This window comes from Camarhynchus parvulus, chromosome Z, assembly GCF_901933205.1.
Source record: "Camarhynchus parvulus chromosome Z, STF_HiC, whole genome shotgun sequence".
Lineage (NCBI taxonomy): Eukaryota > Metazoa > Chordata > Aves > Passeriformes > Thraupidae > Camarhynchus > Camarhynchus parvulus.
Genome location: NC_044601.1, coordinates 44787609 through 44812897, shown reverse-complemented (window position 1 = coordinate 44812897; position 25289 = coordinate 44787609). Strand labels below are relative to the sequence as shown.

The 25289-nt window shown below is 38.2% G+C and overlaps 1 protein-coding gene across 2 annotated transcripts in view; it reads left to right on the top strand.

The window, feature by feature from the left end:
- Positions 1 to 5623: 5623 nt before the first annotated feature.
- The window catches only part of ZNF366 (zinc finger protein 366), a 33428-nt gene continuing 13762 nt past the window's right edge, over positions 5624 to 25289 (top strand). Inside the window, exons 1-4 of one of the 2 annotated variants that reach the window (XM_030968766.1) lie at positions 5673 to 5701; positions 12728 to 12857; positions 20670 to 20733; positions 24780 to 24905. In XM_030968766.1, coding sequence (XP_030824626.1) covers positions 24885 to 24905 — 21 coding nt within the window. In that variant the 5' untranslated portion in view covers positions 5673 to 5701; positions 12728 to 12857; positions 20670 to 20733; positions 24780 to 24884. Of the gene's footprint in view, positions 5702 to 12727; positions 12858 to 20669; positions 20734 to 24779; positions 24906 to 25289 lie in introns of both variants that reach the window. The other variant, XM_030968765.1, reaches the window with a different exon arrangement.

Sequence of the window (25289 nt, the reverse complement as noted above, 5' to 3'; positions counted from 1 at the left end):
ATGCTCATACAGAATGATCACAAGCAGAGTTGTATCAGGGTATGCTTATGGTGTATGAACCAAAGCAAGTAGCCCTGATGGACCAAAGGTGAATGTAGAGCTAAAGAAATCCTAGTAACAAGATTTCTAGTGTAGTCTGAGGTTTTTCCTGTAAGTGGGTTTTTTTTCCCTGTGCTTTAAATCTTAACCAAATGCTTTTTTGCAAAACAATAGCAGTTTTAGCAAAGGTGTTTTGTTAAAATAAAAAGAGTACAGTCTGAAAACAAAACCCATTTCAGCTTTTGGGAGAAAAGAGGAAATCTAACAAACCGAAGAGGTCTGCTTTTCTTTCCTCCAAATTATTCTTCGCTACATATCATAACACGCACTTTTTATTTATTGATAACAGTTTTGAAGTACTGTAAGGTCATGTGTCAATCCGCATGCTCTATCACATTCAATTACTTTACATTGTGACTACTGGCTGTAGTCTTTAATACATGTATGGGGCCTAACACAATTATCTCCAGTTATGGGGAAGTCTTAGAGAAGTCAAGAGCATCAAATGAATGAGGATTTCAGGAGTGCTTGCTCTGCTGAGTATTTCAAAGAAAATAAATGTCAAAATACAAGAAAATCCAAACCCAAAATAATGAAACAAACAACCCCAAACTTCCTTCCTTCCTTCCTTCCTTCCTTCCTTCCTTCCTTCCTTCCTTCCTTCCTTCCTTCCTTCCTTCCTTCCTTCCTTCCTTCCTTCCTTCCTTCCTTCCTTCCTTCCTTCCTTCCTTCCTTCCTTCCTTCCTTCCTTCCTCCCCCCCTCCCCCACTTCCTCCCCCCCTTCCTCCCCCCCTTCCTCCCCCCCTTCACCTTCCTCAGGCTATAAGGAAGCCTTGGAGACACAATTTAGCACCATTCACACTGGTATGGAATACACATTTCCCTACAGTTTTTGGCTCTACTGTCTAGAGGCGCAACACTAGGTAGCACCCCTTCATTTTGCTCTCAGAAAGGGCTTTTGTAAAGTGCCCACAGAACTTCAGCTGTAGCACAATCACTGGATAATTTGGGAAAAGTGTCAGAAACTAAAGCACAAAAAGTGTACAGCTGCTGGTTGAAAAAAAAAAAGACAAATTCATACTCTTTTCAAATTAATCTTGAGATAGAGTGTCCGGTTTCCAGAAGTAGTTCTATTATCAGATGTAACAAGGTAAGAAACATCACAATACAAGGAAGAATATGCAAAAATGCCTTTTCTTCACATTTTGTGGAGAGTCACACATTTTGCCACATTAGATGCTCACCCTTCACCTGTAAACATATTAAGTAATTTCAGTACTACAGTACATTAATCAGACATCAGAGTCCATGAGCATACTTAACTGAGCAAGACAACTAAGAAAGACCAGAACAAATGCTGGATTTATTTTCCCATCTAAGTAAGAGGTAAAACTGCAGGTAAAACTGCTGTCAAGTGGCCATTTTGAGAAACCACCAAAAAACTTGATCAATATTTTGTCCATTTCCATATGTCACAGATCTTCATTGTGACACCAAATTCAAACATAGTGCCCAAAGCCAGGTTCTCGTCCACCTCTGACCTGAATGAGGCTCACAGTCCTGCTCTCCTAACTTCATACATGTTAAAAGATAAAAACACATCCTCTTAATCAGACCACCAAATTTTAAAATAGCTTTTGATCGCATTGTTTTAGTAAAGGTAGTTGTGATGATTGCACAGGGTACAGGAAAAGCATGTCTTTAAAAGACTGCAGCCAATGTAATTTACCAGAAATTATCTTGGCCCAGGATAAGTTTTAAAGGCCACTTTAAATGATAGTAAGATATTTATTGCCAGGAACACCACTCTCTTTGATACAAATTTCCCCAAAACAACTGACCCATAAGTGGTGGGTCCAGAGGTTAGAGTCTGCAAATGCTAACTGCTCTTTAAAGTGGCAATTGGGTGTTACCTGTCTCTCAAAAGTAATGAATACATTGATAAAACACTAGCAGATTTGGCTGTGCAACATACACATACTCATGAGAATAATCTGGTCATACTATAATAATGAAAGATAGGCAGTAGCGTAAAACCTTTGGAATATCTCCTAGCATTCTAATATATTATAAACTGAGAAACATACCAGTGTTTGTTTTGTCACAATACAATAAATTGCAAAACATTACATAATATTGGTAACTAGAATTATGTGCTCCACATGGTGGAACACAGGAGTTCTTTAGACTCAGCCAGCACCTGGTCCCATTAGCTTTCTGCCAGATTGTTCCTGAACAATCTATGTTGAACATGCAATGCAGAAAATAGACCAGGAAAGCACATAAGAGAGGGATTTATGCAAAACAATTACGTGTCCTTCAGTACTTTTGTCACCAAATGAGAAGTATATTATTTTTACTCTGCTAAAATGCCACAGTTATGCTGTAGATCAGAAGGAAGACATTAATCTTATTATTTCACAGGCAGTTCAGATATATATGATTATTGTCCTAAAGCAACAAAGAAAGCCAGTAAATTTGTCTAGACTTTGCCTCTGGTTTGATTTTCTCAAGATGAAGTGGGATATTATTACTGGTACAGTTACCTCTGCATTGTCTCCTATTATACTGGATAGAGGCTGAATTTGTTTATTCTATTCTTATTTTGAACATATAGAAAAGCATCTGTGCTGTATTCCTTATTGGAAAGAGACTGTGAAACAGAATTTATTCCTCAATGAAGCAAAAAGCCAAAAAAAAAAAAAACAAAGGGCCTTAACTTCATATATGCTAATCAAATTAAAGGTCTAGTCTAATCATACAGACTGGTACTAGAGGTACAAATCTTGTACTGGTACAAGACTGGTACTGGTACAAATCTTCTTGATTTTTAGAATTTACTTTGACCATGAACAACACAATACTGGCTTTTCTTCATGACCACTCCTTCCAGGACATTATGCACTGGACCCAGGAAGTTTTTACACTCAACAGCACTCATCTAACTGCATTGAGGCTGACACTGTATCTCTCTGAATTTGTATCAGTGCCTTCATTTTGATAACAGTAGACTGAGAAAAGGTAAAACAACAAATAAAAATTGTTAAAATAAAAACAACAGAAAAACAGGCAAACATTTCTTCTAGAAATATTCCAAAAGCCCCACCAACTTGTCCCTTAAAACTTGGGTAAATATCCTGCCTTGTTACTGGATTTGCATGACACTTGATACTAATGATTTTGTACATGCTTTTTTTTCCTCCACCATCAGTAACTGCACATTGACCTGACATGCAAAAGATACGCAAAATATATGACCTTGCAAGGTATTTTTATGGCATGAAAATCACAGTTTTAGTTCCTTTTCCTCATTGGGTTGTGATTTTCTGTCAGCAGTTGGGAGAAACTGGCAAAAGTAAGAACAGGTCAAGTACTTCAGTGGCAGCATGCTGGGACTTGGCTGGGGCGACTAAGTTCTGACCTCTTGGAAGGATGGAAGGGCAGCTGACAATGGAACATGAGATAGAATTAAGTGAAGGAAGACCTTATATCTCCTGCTATCCTTGCTGAAGTAGGGGTCTTTCACAGTCCCCTTTTATCAGAATCGCAAAGTACCTGTTGAAGGTACTTCCTAGATATTTTTGTCCAGCTCCTTAGCTTTGCAGTCCTCAAGGAAGGACTCTTTGAAGAAGTATAGGATAGCTGTGACAATGAATTACTTCACAGAGGACTACACAGACTATCACATATACTCAGAGACTTAATTAAGAATGATCCCAACTTAATCAGTATAGGTTTTCAAATATGCTTCTGCACTGGGTTCCCAATGAAAAGAAACAAAAATGCTATATAATGGCAGCATACAGAGTCTCATTAGCTTGTTGTGCCTGGAAAATTAATAAATTAAACTATCTAGAATGGACTGGAAGCTGCTACTATCTTCAAGACGATTACAAACAAATTTGAAATACAATTACAGGTTTTGCGCTATTAGGCTGACCCTGCAGGACAATACATTACTTTGGTGGCTTTCCATGCCTCTTTACTTTCCTTGTGCTCAGTATGCAGAGGAGATCTCTTTGATTAGGACCTCCATTCCCAAGGAAGAGTAAAGGACTTCACTTGCAGTATATAATCCAAGTGCATTGCATACTTTTGCTTTTATATGGTTTTGCCCATTTCAGAAAACCCTGGGGGTGTTGGAAGATCACTCATAGCACCTGCCATGCTTTGTCAAATGCTGATGTCCATTATCAAAGATTTGATTTTCTGAATATTAAGATAAAAGTGTCTTCAACCAAATATGGCTAGATAGCTTCAGGAAATAGCACCAGGAATCACATGAAGGAACATAGGTGCTGAAGAACTACTTCCTATGTTGGTTTAAAGCTTGTAAATTCTCATTATTGTACAATAAATGAAATAGTAATCTCTATGGGATAACATACTAACTTGTTCTTTCATAAAAGTCAGTAATCTAAATTGTTTCAGCAGCATTGATCTAGATATTGCTTCCACAGCAAAGTCTGGATGCAGAGTATGTAGGAGAGGGCCTTTTGAAAGGGCTTTTTTTAAAAAGCTTTTCACAAAAATCAAGCTGAATTGCAGCTCCATATTCACTACTGTGTTACCAGACAAACTAAAGATACAGCTCCATGACAGTGTGAGGGTGTTTACTGGCAAGTGTGTTAGAATGAAAAAAATTAATGGGAAAGAAAAGGGAGCATCTAATCACTCTAAGTGACCTTCAGATGATAGATAAAATTAGGGGGAAAGATACAAGCAAACAAAAACACAGTGGAGCACAATGGGCTAAACTTATCCCAAGTATAACTCCAGCCAGCTGGCCAGTATCTGATTGTCAAAATATGTTTAATGGGGAAAGAACGAAAGAAACAAATGAAGTAAAAAATCTGTTCTAGAACATAGTACATTGGTTCTGTTTGGTTAAATCAGTATGCCTTCCATATTGCCACTCTTTGAGATCAATTACTCATTATTGCACTGCCAGTATCAAGCTATGATCCTTGCCTTTTTTCTGACCCCTTTCATCACCCTTCTTTTTCCCCCACAGTGTTCTATAAATAGCCAATGTGCTATTTTCTTGTGATCACTCTAAACAGGGGTTTTAGGCATTTTTTTACCTATATCACCATGGAAACAAGATCTGTGTATACATCTACGATTAGTCTTTCTCTAGAGTAAAAGCCTTCATTATCTATGCAAGCTTAAAGCTAATTGTTTTGCATGAGATATGGGTGTCTTATTCCTACCTACTACTTCGGAAATTCATTTCATGTAGTTGCACATAACAAGTTGTAAAGAAGGTTTTATGAAGCCAATAATGCAGATATAATACTTGAAGAATTCCTTTTGGATTGGATATATTTATTTTTCCAAACATTTTGTTTGAGAGAAAACGAGATTGCTATCTGCTGTTTCCTTATTTTTTTGCAGGAAAGCAAAGGGTTGTTGACTTCCTCTCCCCTCCCTTCCTTCCTTCTTTCTGAAGGTACTGTACTCATCTGAAAAAAAAAAAGAGAACGAAATGATTGTTCCTGTTCTCCTTCTTAAGTCATTTGAAACATTGTCCCTGCTAGTTTTCTAAGTTTACCGCAATCTCTGCACGGGGGGGAGGGAGACAGTGGGAGAGAGAGACAGATATTACAAACATCAGAGCAGGTAGTGTTTAGGGCAAGACTCCTTCCAGCTTCAACAACTGGTAAGTTAAGTAAAATGCTTTTATGGTTAACTCTTTAAAAGTGCAATATCTATATCTGCGTTAGTATTAAGAAAAGGTGTTAATTAGATACACATTTAACTGATAAAATAATAATAACCACATGCATTAATAAGCAGTCTATTTACGCTAGAGATACCTATAGTATGGTTTTTAGATACTGGTGCTATTACCATATGGTTTAACCTATGTAGATAGGAAAGTATTTTCCAAAGAGGCTGATAATATTCATAATATAACCTGCTGTGGATTTTGTGTATATAAGTCCTGCTGCGAGAATCTTGTTACAGGCTTCACTAACTTTATCCCAACAGTTTCAGCAAGATTCACTGGGCCATTGCTAAAATATAGAGAGGAGCTGTGTCATACAGGAATCAATGTATTTCATTTATCATCTGCCAGTACTGAAGTCTGCTCCAACATACCAACCTGTGCTATATTGAGAGAAGAACTACTGTGGCTGTTTTTGCTCCCTTCAAACTGCATTGTGTTTACGATTACACACATTTATCTCTACTCATCTGTGTATATGATTAGTCTAGGAACAATGACATTTAGGAGGTGGTAAGATGGTTCCTGGATCTCACTTGGAAAAAAACAAAACAAAAGTTCATGTTGTGCAGTACATAACAGCACTGAGTACTGAGCATCAGTAATAGGATGGACTCAATTGTATATCTGTTTGCAACTTTTTAGACATCAATTATGTTTTTCATATTGATCATGAATGCATCAGAATGATTAGAATTGCCATGTAAAATGAGTGACTGGATGCAAAAGTATGTTTCAAATATTGTGTGAGAAAAATTCCCCCCCTGCACTCTTTTATAGAAGCAGAATGCAGAGGTGGGGCAAGAAATAGGACAGGTGTCCATTTCTTTGCAAAAGGAGAATTTGCTCATCTTATGATCGTTTCTTCAAGCTGCTGCTCTCTGAAGTGCAGGGTCCTCTGAAGTGCAGAATGCCCAGAGCCCAGACAGAGAGGCTACAAATGGTGGGCAGATATTGCAGAGGGCTGTCAGGCAGCTCCAGCTGCCCAGTTCCAAATCATGCTCCTACCAGGGTACCTGGGTTACGCTTCCACCCTGGGACAGCCTCCTGCTCCCAGCCCTCCCTGAAACAACTAGTGGAAAGGACTTTCTGCCTCCTTCTATCTGGTGTCTTTCTCCAGGCTTTTCCATAAGGAGGAATGATCTACCACAATTTCAGCCCAGTTTCTGGGTAAGTTGTAGATTTCTTTTGCTTTGGGAGTAGCCAAAGGGGGCTTTGCCAAAGGATATGGGAATAACTTCTATCTTGAACTCCTTAGCTTAATGCTGCCACTCAGTCTAGTTCGGTATGAGGTAATTGTTTATTTGGTTATACTTAACTCACAAAAAATTTGTTATCTGCTAATAACAAATGTGTGCCAGGTCTTGACATGAAAACCATCTGCCACATCTTCCCCTTGAGATATCTGGGTTTATTTTTATGTGAATATATACTGATTCAAATTAAAGACATGATTTGGACAGCTATTTTGACATGTCAAACACCTGGAATCCTAGTTTTTACGTCAAGTGAGATGTATAGGAGTCTTCCAAACACACAGAAAAAATTACATAAGCTCTATGTTTGTGACAGTATTTTGTTCAAACTGCAGGGTATTAGTCTGGATTGCAATCACTTTTAAATTTTTGGTCTGGTTGGTTCAAAAGTTAAGTTTGCCATGTAGGTAAAAGTAAGATGCAGCATTTGCATCCAGGTTTTATTGCTGAAGATGATAACCATTTGTGTTTTCTTCATTTAGATCATATATACAATAAATCCTTTCTCTGAGACATTGTCTGAAACACATAAATATGAACAAATTTGTTCAAATCATAGTAGGTGAACAAAAGCAGTACCTACTGTTTTAAAACCCAGTCCCAAATAATACGCACAGAGAAACCTTTTTAAAAGGAATGCTTAGTAATTTGACAATAAAAAACAGACCTTGAATTTTGAATTTCATTCTTATATTTTACCCATTATGTTTATTTTCCTTTTAAAAAAATATTTTTGCAATCCTTTGGAGTTTATTTATTTTCACTTTGTATAATTTTTTGCCAGAACCACTGTAACATGATTTAGTACAAGAGTCTAATATCTTTCCTAAGGTGTCAGAAAAATGATTTTTTGGCTGACATGTTATTCCTACCTCACTGAGATATGCACAGCAGAGAAAGATAGAGTCTCAGTCTGTATTGGGTACAGATTTGCTACTGGTTTACGGCACAAATTAAATATTTGTGCAATGAATTTTCAGTTACTCACCCCAATGTTTGTGAGAGACCGGACTGTTAATGGTTAATGAATCAACTCTTAAAATTACAGGCCAATAATAAAAAGAGACAATTTGTGTTTATTTTGCTTAAAGTCTTACTGCTTCTACTGGTAATAGCCATATTTATGTATATAACATAAATAAGTAAATGATAAGTCAGTGTATGTATTTCCTCAGAGAACTATTTCAAGCTATTATTTCCTTCTGATGTGTTCTCAGTTATAATGAAATAAAATACAGAAGATTATTGCTTTTGTTTGGAAATAGAAAAATAAAGCCATACCAATAATGGCCGAGAGGTTACAGAAACAATTTGTAGCCTGTGGAAATCCCAAGTTAACAGATCAGGTTCACAAAGCATAGAGGCTAAGAGATGTCTTTCGGTAAATGTCATTGCCTTTTTATATTTAATACCAGTTTCTTTAATGGTGTAAACTATTGAGAATTTTTGGATGCAGAATAGTAGTACTGAGTTACATTCCTAGTAAATTTTGACATGTCTAATGTACATTTTTGGCCAGGACATAATTTGAAACTTTGAATCCCAAGCAGGTTTTTTGTCTGTTTGTTTGTTTGTTGTTTGTTTGGTTGTTGTTGTTGTTGTTTTGTTTTGGTTTTTAAATTGTTTTTCATTCTTAGAAACAAGCATATCAAAAAGAGCCTTGTTTTAGGACTATCTGGGTGCCAAGCAGAAAGTGGTGGTTTGAAAGACATGATGTGCATCTCACAGAGAAACGTAGTGTCATGTCTTTAAGGTGCTGCTCCTAGTAGTGCCAGAGAGATACACAGGATTTAGAACAGGATAAGCATGAGGGGGATGAATCATGGGAGCAACCCAATTCAAGCCCCATACACTGCGACAGAAGAGTATGGATTTCAGACAGAATTTTTCAATCTTTGAAATTGCAAACTCAGTGGTGCAAAAAAGTTTCTGAGTTGACTGCTCCACTCTTCTGGACATGTCAGCAGAATCTCATCATAAGAAACAAAAGCACTAAAGGCTGCATAAGTTAATGGGGATTTTCTGTGGCTGTGCTGAAAGGACACAAATCAATGGTGTGTAAGGCAAGATCTTATTTATTCTTTCTTAGCTGATAAGAAATGATCCATAGTTTTTGAGCACCAATGCATGTTCTTCAGTACCAAGTGATCCAATCAAACAGCTCCTTCAAACGGACCTTGTAAGCGCTGTACGACTGCTACAGATTGTTGTCAAATTATTCATTTGTTTGATGGATTAATTTTATAACCCAACAAAATTTTAAAAATAAACCACCTATTAAAACAAAATAGTTACTTTCTTCTTATGTACAGTAATTTTCCACGAACTAGCTTACAATCTCAGAAGATCACTAAAAAGAAAGGAATGTCATCTTGGAGAAGAAAGAATTATAGAGACACAAATAATGCAAAGCTTTTGAAAAGAAAGAAATAAATCCAGGGGGGAAAAAAGATGGGCTTATTTTTACTGAAAATTTGCTATTCCGAAGTTGAGACTGGAACAGCTCTCCATTGCTGTAAAAATGCAGTGGCATTTTATAAATGACATTCAGATTTTTATCCAGTGAAGAGGCCTAAGTTAATCCTCAGAAATTATTTAAAACATGCATTGAGTTGCATGCTGCATGTGTATTTTTTGTTTGTACCTACCTGACAGGGACTGGTCTTTCTTGCTTGACTTCTAAAATACTAATGATCCAGTGAAAAAATATTACTTAATGTTTGGTTTAGATCCTTCCAAGTGTAAAAAACGCTTTTACTTGTTTCTGTAAAACTTTTTATATTTATTACTGTGCTCTTAATGAGTAAAACACAGGCTTTTCTTTCTCAACCAACAATTCTCAATGTACTGTAAAAACTGTAATGTCACTGGTAGTAATTAAGCTAAGTAATTATGCAGTAAAAGAAAATATTTTTGTGCTCTGGAGGTTATGAGCAGAAATTATGTGAATAATTGGAGGTTTTTTTACTTTCATTTCTAATATCCTGCTTTTGATGTTAGAAAAAACCTGTTATTAATTATTTAAATGTAGGATGAAAATACCACCCTATTTTTAATTTCTCTTCCCTTCCTCCCTCTTCTACCATGGAAGCTAAAACCCGGCCAGATTTTCCTTCTACTTTGTGGATATGCAGGAATTAATTTGATTTATTTGAAAGGAAACGCCTTAAGAAGTGTGTTTCCTAAAAACCTATTTTTCCCTTGTCAATTTTCAAAAAAGTAAACCTGGAAACACCCAGCTTTCATCTGCATATGCTCATTAGAAGCACTAGAATTCAGAGAACACTGAAAAATAGAGAGTTGATGATTGGTTTAATTACTAAAAGTGATAGGTTAAAATGAGTCTCCTACACTGATAATATCACATTTTCTGAAATAGGTAAAACTGATTTAAAATTGAAAGCAAGGCTGTGAGAAGGAGCACACATTTTTAGCTGTTCTTTTTGGATGATGCTGTAGTAGAAGCGATGTTAATGCACAGCAAGACCCACACAGTCCTCTGTCTGCAGGCCTGATGAGGAATAGATATCACCTAATTTCCTTGCATGGAAGAATCTTGGTCTCCCCACAACAGAGGACCAGATGTGGTGGTTCTGGGAGAGAACCATGTGGCTTTGCCCCTTCCTGTTCTGACACCAGCTCCTCTGATAAGGCACAAGTGTTGGCTGGGAAGGACAAAATGATTTCTAGTCTTCCTTTAAAATTTTTTGTTGCTATTGCTGGTTGTGAAAGAGCCACTTATACTTCAGTCTTATCTTTTTAGGGTTGTAATGCAACTGTTAGACCCCGTCTTTGCAGTGATGAAAGACTTCCTGTTTCATGGTGGGCTCTGTGCTGGATCTGGCACTTAAAACTTTTTAAACTGGAAAGAGTAAGAGAAAGAGTTGCTCTTAATAACACGAAATACATGGGAATTAGAACAAATCGAAAGGTATCCAGGATGGATGTGTTGGAATGTAACGAGCATTTCAGGTTTAGTTGTTTCTCTGAGCTGCTTTCTAGAGCATACAGTGTTTCAGCTTTGGTCTTTCAGCTCCAGATAAATATTATTTGAGAGCATTATTTGAAAAGGCAGCATCTGTCCTACAGTACTTCCAGTTAGCACAATATTTTGCTACTATTCTGCTTTTTCTTAAAAGTATTTAGAGTACATGTGTAATGAAAACAATACCAGGAGGTGGAAAGGGAAGGAATGACTTGTTTTTAGAGCATCTGTCAGCTTCTAAGAACCAGCAGAAGTTGTTTGAGGCATCTGGTAGGCACGAGCCCACACTGGGTCAGTTCCTTAGTGCAGATTTCTGAAGCTGTGAAGACCATCCTGTATTTGTCCAAAACCATTGTCCTGTGATAGGAATTCCAGAAAACTGCAGAGGACCTCCTGGAAGAGCCACCTGACAACAATTTGTTCATAGGTTCACCAGAAATTAAGCCATCCGTTTATAAATGAGAAGGAAAATTTTTTTTTCTATAGAACAACACAGCAAGGAATCACAGCAGTATGAATGCTATATGAAAGAGTTTTCCTGCATAATGCTGCACTCACAGTATGAAGTCACCCAGACTTCTCAAAGAATATTGAGTCCATAGGCAACATTTTGTCAGGATGTCACAGAAAGAGTGACATCCTGACAAAGGATATCAGAGGAATGGTTCTCACCAACTCCTCTTTCCTCTGCCAGAAAAATGGAAGTACCAGTCTTTCATTTCAAACACATTAATTGATTTTTTCACATCCCACAGAAAGTGAATCCCGCTTAAACTTCAGACATGGGTAAGGAATGCAGTTGAATGGCTACCACTGGATTCTAGAGGAATCATTAGTGATCAGGACTCAGAGCTCACCCTAATACTTGCTGCAAGAATTTTGGTTAGTTTGTTTTCTGATAAAAAACAATGAACAGGCTCCCACTGGAAGGCAATGAATCTGGTTAGGACAGTGAGTCATGACATAATTCACTGGGTAATGTTCCCATGCTCAGACCAGCTCTTTACCTTCTATTTCTCCTAAAATACTGCAATAATTCCTATTAATTTTCCATGTTTTCGTATGTGATACTTGTTTTTTCCAGGGAAAAGGTCCTGGATAGAATGACTTGGGATGAAGTTGTGGAGGTATGGGCAGAGATTGGTACAGACAGTTTGATTAATACATAAGGTGATTTCTCACAAAACTTCATTTTATGATGCTAGTTGGCCATGCTTAGTCATGCTGTAGAGTCACAGTGGTTTGATGGAGTTTTTGGTTTCCTTTTTCTTGTGATGAAAATCTGAACTGAGTTAGTATCCAGAGCATCACTCACGATGAAGGAAAGATTAGTACTAGAGTGGTTTGGGATATGTTCAGAATTTAAGGTTTCAAATTATGTCGGTTTTCTTTTTACTTTTTTTTTTTTTTGGCAAAAAAAGAATTGCTTATTTATTTGTGATTCTGGTCTCCATTCCTGTATCTGCTGGTGATACTTGGCTAAGTCTGAGATGTCTTTCCCACTCAATATGTTAGTTTATTGAATTCAGTAAAACTAGCACTTTAAATCTGTTTCAGTTTAAAATAATTAACCTCAAGAATTTTTCCCCATATTGACCAAAGGAATTTGTTTTCTAATCGATGAAAATTGTAGAAGCAAGATAGAATTTGTTTGGAATTTCAGATTTTCTGTAGTTTTGGCAACAAACTAGTGCTTATTTTTACAACTTTCTATAGTTAACAGAATCACTAAGAGCAAGACGCAGGATGTGTTTTGGGGATCAACGAGGGAAAGAATTTCTGTTGTTCAGTCAAGGACAAGATTCAAGTTTGCCAACACAAGTGAAGGGCAAAGGCAGAGAGGAAGGTATCTTAAACTTCTTGCAGGTACTTCATACGATCAGACAAAAATGCCATTCTGTGCTGGAACTGAAGAAGTAAACACATTTATCTTCAAAGTAAATAATTTTTTTTAAAAAGAAGGAACCCTCATTGAATGAAATTGTGAGATGTATGTGCAAGCGATAATTTTTCTGGACAATAAATACATATTCAGTGCAGTTTCAAAGCTTTAACACAAGTTTTATGCTTTGGTAGTTTGGAAAGCAGAGCTCCCTAATCACAATGCAGATATATCAAAAGAAGTTCCTTCCAATGGTGCAGCAATTTGCCTTAAGAGCCTTTTATAATGCTTTCTTATTGATATGATTCCTATTTTATTCTTGTTGGGTCTCAACAAAATAAACACAGTGGTGTCCTAAGAACAGCACTGATGTGTCTAATTCCTTTACTGTGTTTTCCGTTGTACTTAGGTTCCGAGGGAAATATCTAAGTCATTACTAAGCCAGCTTAATTACAAGTGAGTAATACAGGCTAATAAGGATTAATCAGTCTTTACAGCCAAGCAGCTTTTCCAGCAAGAAATCTGCTCAGTCTTCAGCTGAAATAAAATTTATTCATCTTTCCTAAATGAATAGGAAAGCATTATCTGGTGATTACTTTTCATAACTGGACAATGATAAGTGTTTGGTAGCAGATATGTTTTTATAAATCACTCACACACACACACACACACACACACACACACACACATATAAATATATACTCACTTCTGTCACTTTGTGGGTGAAATCCTCTTCTTTCAGTTCTTGCAGGATAGAACATGTCTTACTGAAACACATGGTACATACCACTTTAGCAACCTTCAGTTTCACTATGAGTTTTGAATTGTGTGAAAAAAGGAATTGAGCACAAAATAAATACAAAAAAGCAATGGTTCTGCTGAAGACTAATTATACTCTTCCATGTTTCAAAAAAACTAACCTTTCCTTAAAATTTAATCTGTTTCGGAAGCTTTTTACAAGGTCTCTTCCATACAATCCTCTAATCCCTTAGCCCTTTTCCAATCATGTGTACACATTTTATCTGGTCCTTTCTTTTTAGAGGTACATGTGCCACCCATAAGGTGCTACTGACTGCTGATGGGGGAGCCAGGTGGCTGGCTTGAAGAACCAAGCTGAAGGTGGCCCTTAGCTACCTTTTAAGACAACAAAGAGATGGGAGGAGAACAGACCATCTCTCTGGCCTCCATATAGGTGATAAGGACACTGGGATTACAGTAGGAAGGAAGGCTCAGTGTATTTCCTTTTTAAAGGTCATGAGTGCCAGTGAAAGGTTTGCCTTCAAAATAAAAGCTCAAATAGGACAGCATGAGGGTTATGGAAGGGCATGCTTTTTTGATCATTCTAATTTTGGATGTTCTTCATAGCTCTGTTATTTTTCTTAAAATAACAGCTCAAACCCTCTCTGTTCTGTTTATAGTGTTTAATGATTGTGCATTGTAGGTGGAAAGATTATATCCAAAGTGTTCTTTAAGGACTCCACACTCTATCATACATTGCTATTTTACTACAAAATCCTTCCTAATATTTATATTATTCATTTGTTCTTTTTGTTCACCCTGTCTCTTTTTATATCTATTTTTATAGATATATTTATTTATTTTGTATGGAGAGGAAAAAAAACCCCTAAAGCTTCATGGACATGATTTGGTAATTTTCCAGAGGAAAAAGGATTTAACACATAGGATTTCCACAGTGCCAAAAATGCATCATTTTAATTTGCATTGGCATATATGGGATAGACAGGAAACAGGGATGGAGTGATAGGACTTCTACAAACAGTGATTAAAGTAACTCCACATACTTCATAAAGGCAGGGACACATCCATGGTTCCAGCCTACATCATGAGATCGCCTTACCCACTTAAGAAAAGGAAGAAATTTGTCTAATTGTCATCACCTCACAGTAGTCTAATCCCAAATCTTGCTCTCAGCTACACCCCAGATATTCCATAATTATTTCAGTGCAACACAGATGATGTCAGAGAAAGAATTAAGTAGGCTGCTTAGGATGAGAGTTGTTTAATTGAGTAATTAATTGAGCAGGCCAATCCATCATTTTTAATTCCAATGCCTAGTGAGGGCACGATCAAATTGCATTTCCACCCTGTCTTCTGGCACCAGTTACACTTTGCACGTTTGAAACTCTTCTACTACAGGTGCTGCAAATATCACCATTATGGCAAACCTGATCTTGTCAGCCCTGAGCTTTGAGCAGGGTCTGAAAACTCAGGATACCTATGCCTAAATACTCTCAGGAACCAAGTCCTGTAAGAATATTTACATGTAACTGAATATACTCTGACAACATAAAATTTAGGGAAAAATACAACAGCCACAAGACAGCAGACTGATTAATTTCCCTCCCAAGTAGTTTGGACCCACATCTCTAACCTCTTAGGGGAGTGCCCTGCCTAAAGTCTGTGCTGGTTTCTCTGGTCTCCTTTGGCGGGAGCTGGGCCTTAGGCTAATAAAATTACAAGTGCCAAGGGGCAGCGAGCAGAGGGAAGGGAATCAAATGTGATTGTTAGGGGCTGCAGACTCCAACCCCCTGGAGTCTGGACTCCTCTCAGGTGTAACTTCAGGTTACAATCTGTTTGCAGGAAGTTTTTTAAGATGCCTGAAGATCAGGCTGGAAAGTTGACATATTATGCCTTCCTGTTTCTTGTATTCTTCCCAAGACCAGTGCCTTGGGCTAGCTACACGGCTGACATGCCTGGTTTTACATCGCCCTGTGCCTCACCAGAAGCTCCGTTTCCCCTAAGATGGGCTTAGCAGGTTTTTGCGGAGGAGCCGCGAACGGCGAGCGGCCGGGCCGGAGCGCGCCGCGCTGAGGGCAGGGGCGGGCCAGGCCTGCACTGCGGGCTCGGGGCCTGGCCGCGAGTGGCTGCTGCCGCTGCCTTGCGCTCCGGGTTGGCTTCGAATTCCGTGGCAGTACCAGCAAACCAGGCCGATGCCGGTGTTCAGCTGAGGACTTAAAATCTTGGTCCGTTTGCTGTGCCTTGCAGGCTCCTATCATGTGTAGCTGTGGTTTGGGGTGACTTTGTGTAAACAGGTAATACATACGAGTTTGTTGACTTAACATTCATTTCATTATGCAGGTTGTCTCTGTGTTCTGTTTTAGCAAACAGAATAGAGAAATAGAGAGGGAGTGAACAACAGGTGGAATACAGAAATGGAGAGGGAAGAGAAGGACTAAGAAAACTCATGAATAGGAAGAAAAAAAAAAAGAAAATAGAAAAAAGGAGAAAGAAGGATAAGAAAAAGAAAATAAAGATCCAAACCAGCACTCTAAACTATACTCAAAAAACTAGTTTGTTCGTGACCAGAAATAACTAGAGAGGTCCACAGGGCTAAGTACTGCTGGAGGCATTGCCCATAAGCCCCTGGGGTAGATGGTCTGTGGGAACCCAGACATACTGCTCTGTCACCCTCACCCACTCCCTTGTTAGGTGGCAGAAGGGTAGAGAGAATGGTAACAAAGGTGTCTCTAGAATAAGGACAGAGCACACGTAAAAGCAACAAGAGGGATAACAAACCATTTTGCTAAAGTGACAACTAAGCGCTTACACTGGAGAGAAGAAATCTGCAGCTACCTCACTACAGCATCTGTCAAATTATTTTTGGTTTCAATTGAATCAATGCAATCATGGAACACAAATTATGCCATAAACCCAGAAACACATCTGATGCCACAAACAGTACCCCAGCTTTGGCAGGCTGCATGGTAGGACTGCTCCAGACTTTCAGCAAAGGAAATCTGAAAGTCTTGTTTAATACTTTCGGTAATTATTAAAATAAAAATTATCTGTAAGTTATGGAAAAGTGAATGTGTATAATTTTGATACTATTTTAAGGCATTTCCTCTATTATAATGAATACCAAAGTAACTACACTCCTGTGAAAGTGCTCATAGTGTCTTGCTCACTGAAAATGAATACAAACAGTGAAACAAATGAATACAAGTTACACACAAATCCAAGATGATTTCAAAGACAGTGCAGGCAAATGGGTATGTTCGACTTCTGCATATTTCAGCTAATATACAAAAAAATTATGCAAGTTAAAATATTAAAATTTGGGAGAAGCAACAATGCAGGGAGACTATTTCTGCTGCAGTTTCCTGTGAGAAGACCCATTTCTTTGTATTGGTGACACCTCCCAGACAATATTAATGCAGCTATGCTGGATAGAAAGCCCTTAGACCTGAAGGCATATCTAAAATGACTTAACTTCAAACTAGAAGCTCAGATGGTACCAAAATAGCAAATGATGGCAAAAAAAAAAAAAAAAAAAAAGATATCCTTGACAGTTCATTTCTTGTTGTATCTGTTTACTATGTCATTTCAAGCTGACAGATTTTTAATCAACTAACATCCTTTGATTTTCATTAAGCTTGTCTGCAGAGGTTGTCACCTGCTGACATATGTTCTGAAGATACAAGTATTGTTTTTGTTTTTTGAGGAATAGATGGGTTCCTATTTCATTGGGCAAGAGAACAGATAACAAATAATAAGGCAAACTGTGAGAAGTACTTTCTGACGCCATTGGAAGTCTTCCCACAGGCCTTAGTGAGGTCTGATTATGTCCTATGACAAGTGACAAAGGTTATCACTTTTATTTTACAAAGCATTCACTGAGGAAAAAACCTCACATTTGTTGATGGAAAGAAGAAGTTTTATCCTGAAGCCTACTACCAGCAGATGAAGGTAATTTCCCAGGGAGAAGTGAAAAGACAGTGATCTTCTTAGTACTATCATACTAATGTAGGAAGAAAAAACCTGATCTGGTCCACTTCTCATTTTCAGTCATTCCAGATCATGTTCATGAACAATTGCTTACTTATTTCCAATTCCAGTTCTGTTAGTGGTGATAATCCATAAAGGGAAGAGAAATATATATAGCAGTATCTTTATCTTGATAGTACTCTCCATTTAAGCAGACATATCCCTTGTAAAAGGCATGGGACAAGAAACCTTATCTCCATAGACAATTAAGTTAATGGTTAAATCATGGACTTCGTTTGACATCTCACTGCAATGCATGTGAGACTGAGAAAACAAGTGTTTGTAGAAGTGATATTGAAAAGGATTTGACTAAACTCAGTGACTATTATTCCCAGCTCAGATTTGTTTTTCTAAAAACTTCCACTATATTTGTGTCTCCTCATCAACATCTGCACTCATTGATTTTGGATACTTTCCACAAATCCATATTTGTTTTTACAAGGTAGTCAAAATTTCACAAGGTAGTCCAAATTTTTGTCTTCTCCTAGCTCCAAACTATGACAGCAAAAGTGCTTTTTAAATTTAAAACAAAAATAATCTTTTAAGTTAGCTTCAAATATTGTAGCTAGAAACTTGAAGGCTGATTTGGATGTATTAATACATACTTAGTTATGCATGCACATAATATTCACAGTTTATATACTCAGATTGAATTTATTAGCATACACTCCATATGTGTTAATGAGGACCATTTTTCAAAATGTTGTGCTTGAAATGTAGATATTTATGCCTGGAGAATAGGGATAGAGAGTACACCGTGCACTGGCTTCCCTAAAGAATAGGTTGATAGGTTTGACACTGATTTTTGAGAAATTCTGATATGGGCATGGACATGTTTTACTACTTTCTGCCTAGAAGGATTCATGCTTTCATTGAAGGAAAATAGCAGGGAAAATTGTAAGGAGGGATCAGATATGTACCACCTGAAAATACTTGATTACCAGTAATGGGCATTTTCACCTTAGTACAGGTGTTCTTAGCATTTTCAAAGTCTAACAAATAAGTTAAAGCTGTCTAGATTCAGTAGGGAGCACTTCACTGCTGAAATGAAATTACTTCAGTATGATAAAATCCCTCAGTCAGATCCTGAGCCAGATGCAAGTTTTGCATAAATAGCAGATGAGAGAAAACTGTGTAAATAATTTTCTGCTTAGTTCAACAGCTGTATAACTGAATACATTTAAAACCAAAACATATTTGGAAGAGCAGACTGAGAGCTCATTAAACCTATTAAGATAATGATAATTATCGCCATAATAACAGTTGACAAGAATCAGTGATTGAAAAAAAACCTGGCTGGTTGTTCAATAAAGCTGAAGCTCACCAACTGCTCAACTTCAGCTCAAGAAATGTAATAGTGTTAAATCTGTCAGGAATCCTTACCACATCCAACAGAAAGAGCTGTTAGTTTTAATTTTTTGCTTATAGACACCCATATTTCAGGCCTCAAAAGGGGAGCAGAATTGTACTCTTACAGGGCATGGTTTCTACAGTCCTCCATGTTTAATTAACCATGGAATTTCTCTTCCAGAGAAGAGAAGCTGCTTTGCGAATTTGGCCCCCTTTTGACTTACTCCACTTTGTGTGTTTCATCTTCTTCTGAAAGAGCAAACATAAGTGCAAATGTCCTAATAAAGTAACCCATTAACCTTTGTCATATCTCTTTCATTCATCTTAGCCTTATTTCTGGCTTTGTGATTGTGTTGCCCAGAAGTAAAATCAGAATAGTTGTAGTCAGTGTTTAAATTGGAGAAGCTTCATAACCTCACATTTTTATGGCGGGGCATGTTATTAGTCTATAGACAGAAAGTACTTTTTTCCAGGAAGCAAAATCTTGATTCTATTGAATTCTTAAGAAAATTTGCTGTTGACTCCGGTACTTGATATTAGCTGGAAACTGTAACAACGTATTTGCTTATAGAGTTAATAGCATAATTTACATACTTTCTCTAATCCTTTGTCTTAGAAATGAGTGAACATGAGAAAGTAAATTGTGATTTATATTCTGCATTAAAATCTCTTCCTCTGTCATGGAAGTTAACAAGAATCTTAGCTGCTGCATAGATTTCTATTTCAGAAATTCCTCAACAACTATCTCAACTCACTCTAACTTTTCTTGTTTTGAAAGGGCAGGAAGAGTTAATATGTAGTTCTATTCTTCAAAATACTGTATTTCCATTTATGTAAAGAAATAAAATTTGAGGATGCTTGTCTCTTCTACAGAAACTGACTTGAGTTCTGGAGAGCTAAGTTTAGTGGGCTGTCTTATGTGTAAGGACCAATATAGCATGGAAATCTCTGAGTCAGTGAGTTTCCAAACCAGCTTTTCAAACCTAGTAGCTTATCTATTACTGATAAAAGCTAGAATTTTCTATGACCATCCAGTGTTTGGAATCACACTACATAGCACTACCTTTTAAATAATAAGTTCTACAGAAAGAAAGAAGTTTAAAGTTCTTATATAGAAAATGCAAAAGGTACCTATGTGATATTTGAATATAAAAATATGTAAATAAAAATAAATATTAAAATAATGCAAAAAAATTTGAATTCAAACACCTTGGTGTTGAGTATTAAAATGACATCTGCTACTCCAGGGCCTGGTAGAAAAAGAGTACTGTGAACCTGTACTAAAACTTAAAAGTTCTCTGCTGAAATTATTTAAAGAACAAGGGACTGTTCCCTAAGTATATTTTGCATTGGGGTCAAACCTGTTGTCTCTTCTATGGTTTTGTCAGAACTCATGTTTTTGTGGAATTAAGTTCTGGACATAGTTAAGATCATGGCTCCATAAAAATTAGCAAGGCTTTGTCACTAGAATGAAAGAAGAAATAATTAATTTATACATTATCATAGTGGTTTCAGGGGTAGAAAAACCAGCAAGGTGATCCATATATAGACTTCTACTTTCTTTTAAAGTCCTCTTGTGTTGGATTATACAGCATATCTCTGATTGTGCTGGTTGCTGACTATAAACACTTTCCCTTGTAGGATTGGTCCTATGATGCCTGTGGCCAGTGGAATCAGCCCATATGCTCAGTGAAAGCAGTCAAAGGTTAGTAGTGCAAGGAAAATGTTTCTTTCTAGTAATTTCAAGGGGTTCTACAGCTCTGTGTTCCAGAAAGAGTGAAACTTCACACAAAACTGTGTGTGGAAGAGGGGAGTAACTGGCAGCCAAGAAACAAGAAAGCAATTAGAAACAACTCACTGTCATTTCTGTTACTTTTGGCAGCATTTCAATAATCCAACAAAAGCAGTAAATAACATAGCTGGGTCCTCAATTACTATGCACTTTCTAAAGAATTTTGTACCCTTATTGCTGGGGAAAAATGAGTCAAAGTTGGAAGATGTTTGAGGCACATACTTTATAGGGAAGGTTTTGATCTATAAGTGTTGTGTTCAAATTGTGTAAGTTTACTCTGCTAAAAAGGATTTTTAAAAGCAGTTTTTTTCTTTTGGAAAGAAGTTGAGGATTTTTCAGTATTTGGGAGATTCCTTACCCCCTTTCCCTTTTTAATAAGCCAAACTTTTGTACCCAAAGAGTTTTTAAGATCTAACTGTTCCTTATTTTGACTAGGAATTTAGGGTGACAAGGAAACATTAGGATAAAAAGCCAGTAGAAATTCTCTCTGATGAAACATACATACATATATTAAATATATATGTATTCACACACACAGACATCATAGTGTGCAGTTTTGGGTACCACGTTATAGGAAGGATATAAATGAAGATAGTGAAGGGCCTTGAGGGGATGCCATATGAAGAGCAGTTGAGGTAATTTGTCTTTTTCAGCCTGGAGAAGAGAATGAGGGAAGACCTCATTGCAGTCTACAACTTCCTCATGAGGGGAAGAGGCAGGGCAGGTAACAATCTCTTCACTCTGTTGACCAGTGAGAGGAATTGAGGAAACAGCCTGATACAGAGTCAGGGGACATTTGGTTTGAATATCAAGAGTAGATGTTTCATACAGATGGTGGCCAAGCCCTGGAAGAGGCTCCCAAGGGAAATGGTCACAGCGCCAAACCTGACAGAATTCAAGAAGTATTTGGACAGCTCAGGTTGTCTGAGGTATATGGAGTAATGCTTGAGGGTGTCCTGTGCAGGGCCAGGAGTTGGACTTTGATGATCCTTGTGGGTCCCTTGGAAATCAGGATTACTGATTACTTGAATTGATATTGTGTGTGTATATATATGTGCACTATTTCCAGTTAGTGCACTAACAACTGAAAGTAATATTGTGGTATAATTATGAGTTACTTGTTCAAGTTGTAAGCAATTATTTTATCTTTTCCCTCTATCCACTGTGAGTTTTGAGTCATAAGTTTAGATATCCTTCAGTTTTTCCTTCAGTTAGTCCTCCTTCTTCATGAGTTGTTTGATCCTTTTTTGTAAACTTTCCGTCTTAGAGTTTTGTCACTGAGCCTTTAGTTTCACACTTTTATCTCAAAGAGAATTATTGAGTCTACAGTCTCAGAAGGAAACAGTCTGTTTGCAGAAAAGTTTTTAAGATGCCTTCTCTTGCCCATGGCTTAACTAGGTCACAAGAGATGTGCTTTCATCTATCTTTGGAAGAAGGCTTATCCAGCATGGAGCTTCCTGAAATAGAAATAGGAGTGTATTTAGTGCTCCACTCACCTTCATGCTCTCCACCCAGCATTTCCAAGAATGATGTTATAAATAGAATCAGCATGTCACAGATGATAGAGGGAAAATGTGTCTAGTTTTCCAATGTAACCTTTGTGTGGTTGGCTAGCTACTTGCACACAAACACACACATATAAATGCATCCCTCAGGAGGGCTACAGGGATGTTGCAAACTAATGCAGAGAAAACTGGAGAGGCCAAAGCCCAACTTGCACTTAATCCAGCTACTCCCACAAAAAATAACACAAAATGTTTCCATATATACATGCACATAAAAAAGAGGGCCAAGGAGAGTCTTGATTCTTTGTTGGATGTGGGGTGAAACTTAGTGTCGAATGGTGAAGAAAAGGCTGTGGTACTTTGTGCCTTCTTTGCTTCAATCTTACATAGGCAGATCAGTTGTTCTCAGGATGCTCAAGCATCTGAGCTGAAAAACAGAGACAGGGAGCCAAATGAATCCCCCATACTCCAAGGGGAAATAGTCACCAGCCTGCCACAACGCTTAGACCTGCACAAGTCTGTGGGACTGATGGGGTCCATCCAAGGGTACCAATGGAGCTGGTGAAAGTGCTCACTGAGCTACTTTCCATAATTTACCAGCACTCCTGGATGTCTAAGGAGGCCCCAGTTAACTGGATGTTGGAAAATATGGCTCCCACCTACAAGAAAGGTTGGAAGGAGGGTTGTGGGTCAGCTCATCCTGAGTGCCATCACACAGCATGTATAGAACAGCTCAGCAGGGTATCAGGCTCAGCCAGCATGTGTTTGGGAAAGACAAGTTCTACTTCCCCAACAGGAACTCGTTTTATGACTCACTTAGTGGAAGAGGGAAAAGCTATGTATTCTGTCTTTCTGGGCTTCAGCAAAGCTTCTCACACCATTTCCCACAGCATTCTCCTGGAGAAACAGACAGCTCATGGCTTCATGAGTGCTCTGTTTCCTATATAAAAAAATGCCAGTATGCCCTGGTCTGGAGAGTGGTAGTGAATAGTTACATCCAGCTGGCAGATGACCACCAGTGATGTTGCCCAGGGCTCAGTACTGGGCCCAGCCTGGTTTAATATCTTTACTGATGAATGTGGGGATCAAGTGTCTCCTTGCTAAGTTTGTGGATTACTCCAAGCTGGGTGGGAGTGCTGATCTGCTGGAGGGCAGGAAGGCTCTGCAGAGGGGTCTGGACAGGCTGGGTCATGGGCCAAAGCTAGTGGTGTGAGGTTCAACAAGGCCCAGTGCTGGGTCCTGCCCTTGGGTCACACCAACCCCACAGTGCCACAGGCTGGGGCAGAGTGGCTGCAAAGCTGCCACAGGAAAAGGACCTGGGGGTGCTGGTGACAGCAGCTGAACATGAGCCAGCAGTGCCCAGGTGGCCAAGAAGGCCAATGGCATCCTGGCCTGTGCCAGCAATAGTGTGCCAGCAGGAGCAGGGCAGGGATTACCCTCCTGTACTTGGCACTGGTGAGGCCACACTTCAAATCCTGTGTCCAGTTTTGGGCCTTTCACTCCAAGAAAGACATTGAGGTGCTGGAGCATGTCCAGAGAAGGCCAGTGGAGCTAGCGAAGGGTCTGGTTCATGTGGTAAATAGGTATGATTCGTGCTTATAAAATTGAAAGAGTAATAAATATGGATACAGTAATCAATATTTGGAAATAATAAAACAGTTAAAAAGTTGAAATGCCAATAAGGAAAGCGAGAGGAGGGGCTCTACACCCCTTCCCTGCAGATGTTCAGGATAGGAGGAAATAGCAAGAGATAATGGTTACCAAAATTAACAAAAAGAAGGAGAAAATCTGGTTGGGTCCCAGGAAAATGCTAATTATAAGAGATTTATTGCTTTGATGCTAAAATATAGTAGAATGTTAGTTTTGGCTTACATTATATTGGCTTGGTGCGCATGCGTAACCGAAAGGTGAACTAAAGGACAAAAGAGGAAGAGGAGAGCCTTCATCAGGACGACCCTCAAAGACTTGTGCGACCACCAAAATGAGTGATGGAGCATGCGCCGTAAAGGTGGAGACGAGGGCGGAGATAGAAGTGTGATGAATCGAAAATGGGAGGAGATGATATTGACACCTGGCTTATAAGGAGTGAATCTTCCCTTGGCAAGCTCGTACGTGAGGTGGCCGGGGTCCAAGAGCCCTGCACTCCGTACCCCGCGGTTATCTTTTGCTTATGCGCTATTATCTGAACCAAATTATCCCTTATTTTAATCAAATTATATTGTCAATATATATTCTCTAAATTATTCAATTAAAATTGCTGCTATCTTAAATATTGTTTGGTTTTTTTATGAAGGGATAATTGGGCAAACATAACATTCACAAGTCCTGTAATGAGTGTCTGAGGGAGCTAGGGTTGTTTAGCCTGGAGAAAAGGAGCTTCAGGGTAACATTATCGCTCTCTACAGCTGCCTGAAAGGAGGTTATAACCAGGTGGGTATTTGTCTCTTTTCCCAGGTAACAAGTGATAGGACAAGAGGAAATGGCCTCAAGTTGTTCCAGAAAAAAAACCTCTTCACAGAAAAAGTGGTCAAGAATTGAAACAGGCTGCCCACAGAAGTGATGGAGTCACCATCCTTGGAGGTATTTAAAAGACTTGTGGTGCTTAGGGACATGTTTTTGTGGTGGATTTGGCAATTAATGTCTGGACTTGATGATCTTAAAGGTCTTTTCTAATGAAAGTTTTCTGATTCTATGACTCTAGAGGGATGAGGGAAAAGGTAGCAGCCTTATTTAAGATTAACCAAAATTTATAACCAATGTTTTAGATGAACCACAAATTCAGATGAAGTTCCCTGTATGATCAGTGGAACATAAAATTTTGCCAGGAGAAAATTATTAATCTGCCTCATCACATTCTATCATCAGATATGCTCAGAGCATTTTTAGGTGCCAGTTACTCTGGAGTCTCAGGGGTTTTGTTGACATCAGTTCTATGTTTAGTTTTATAGTGGTGATTTTGCCCAC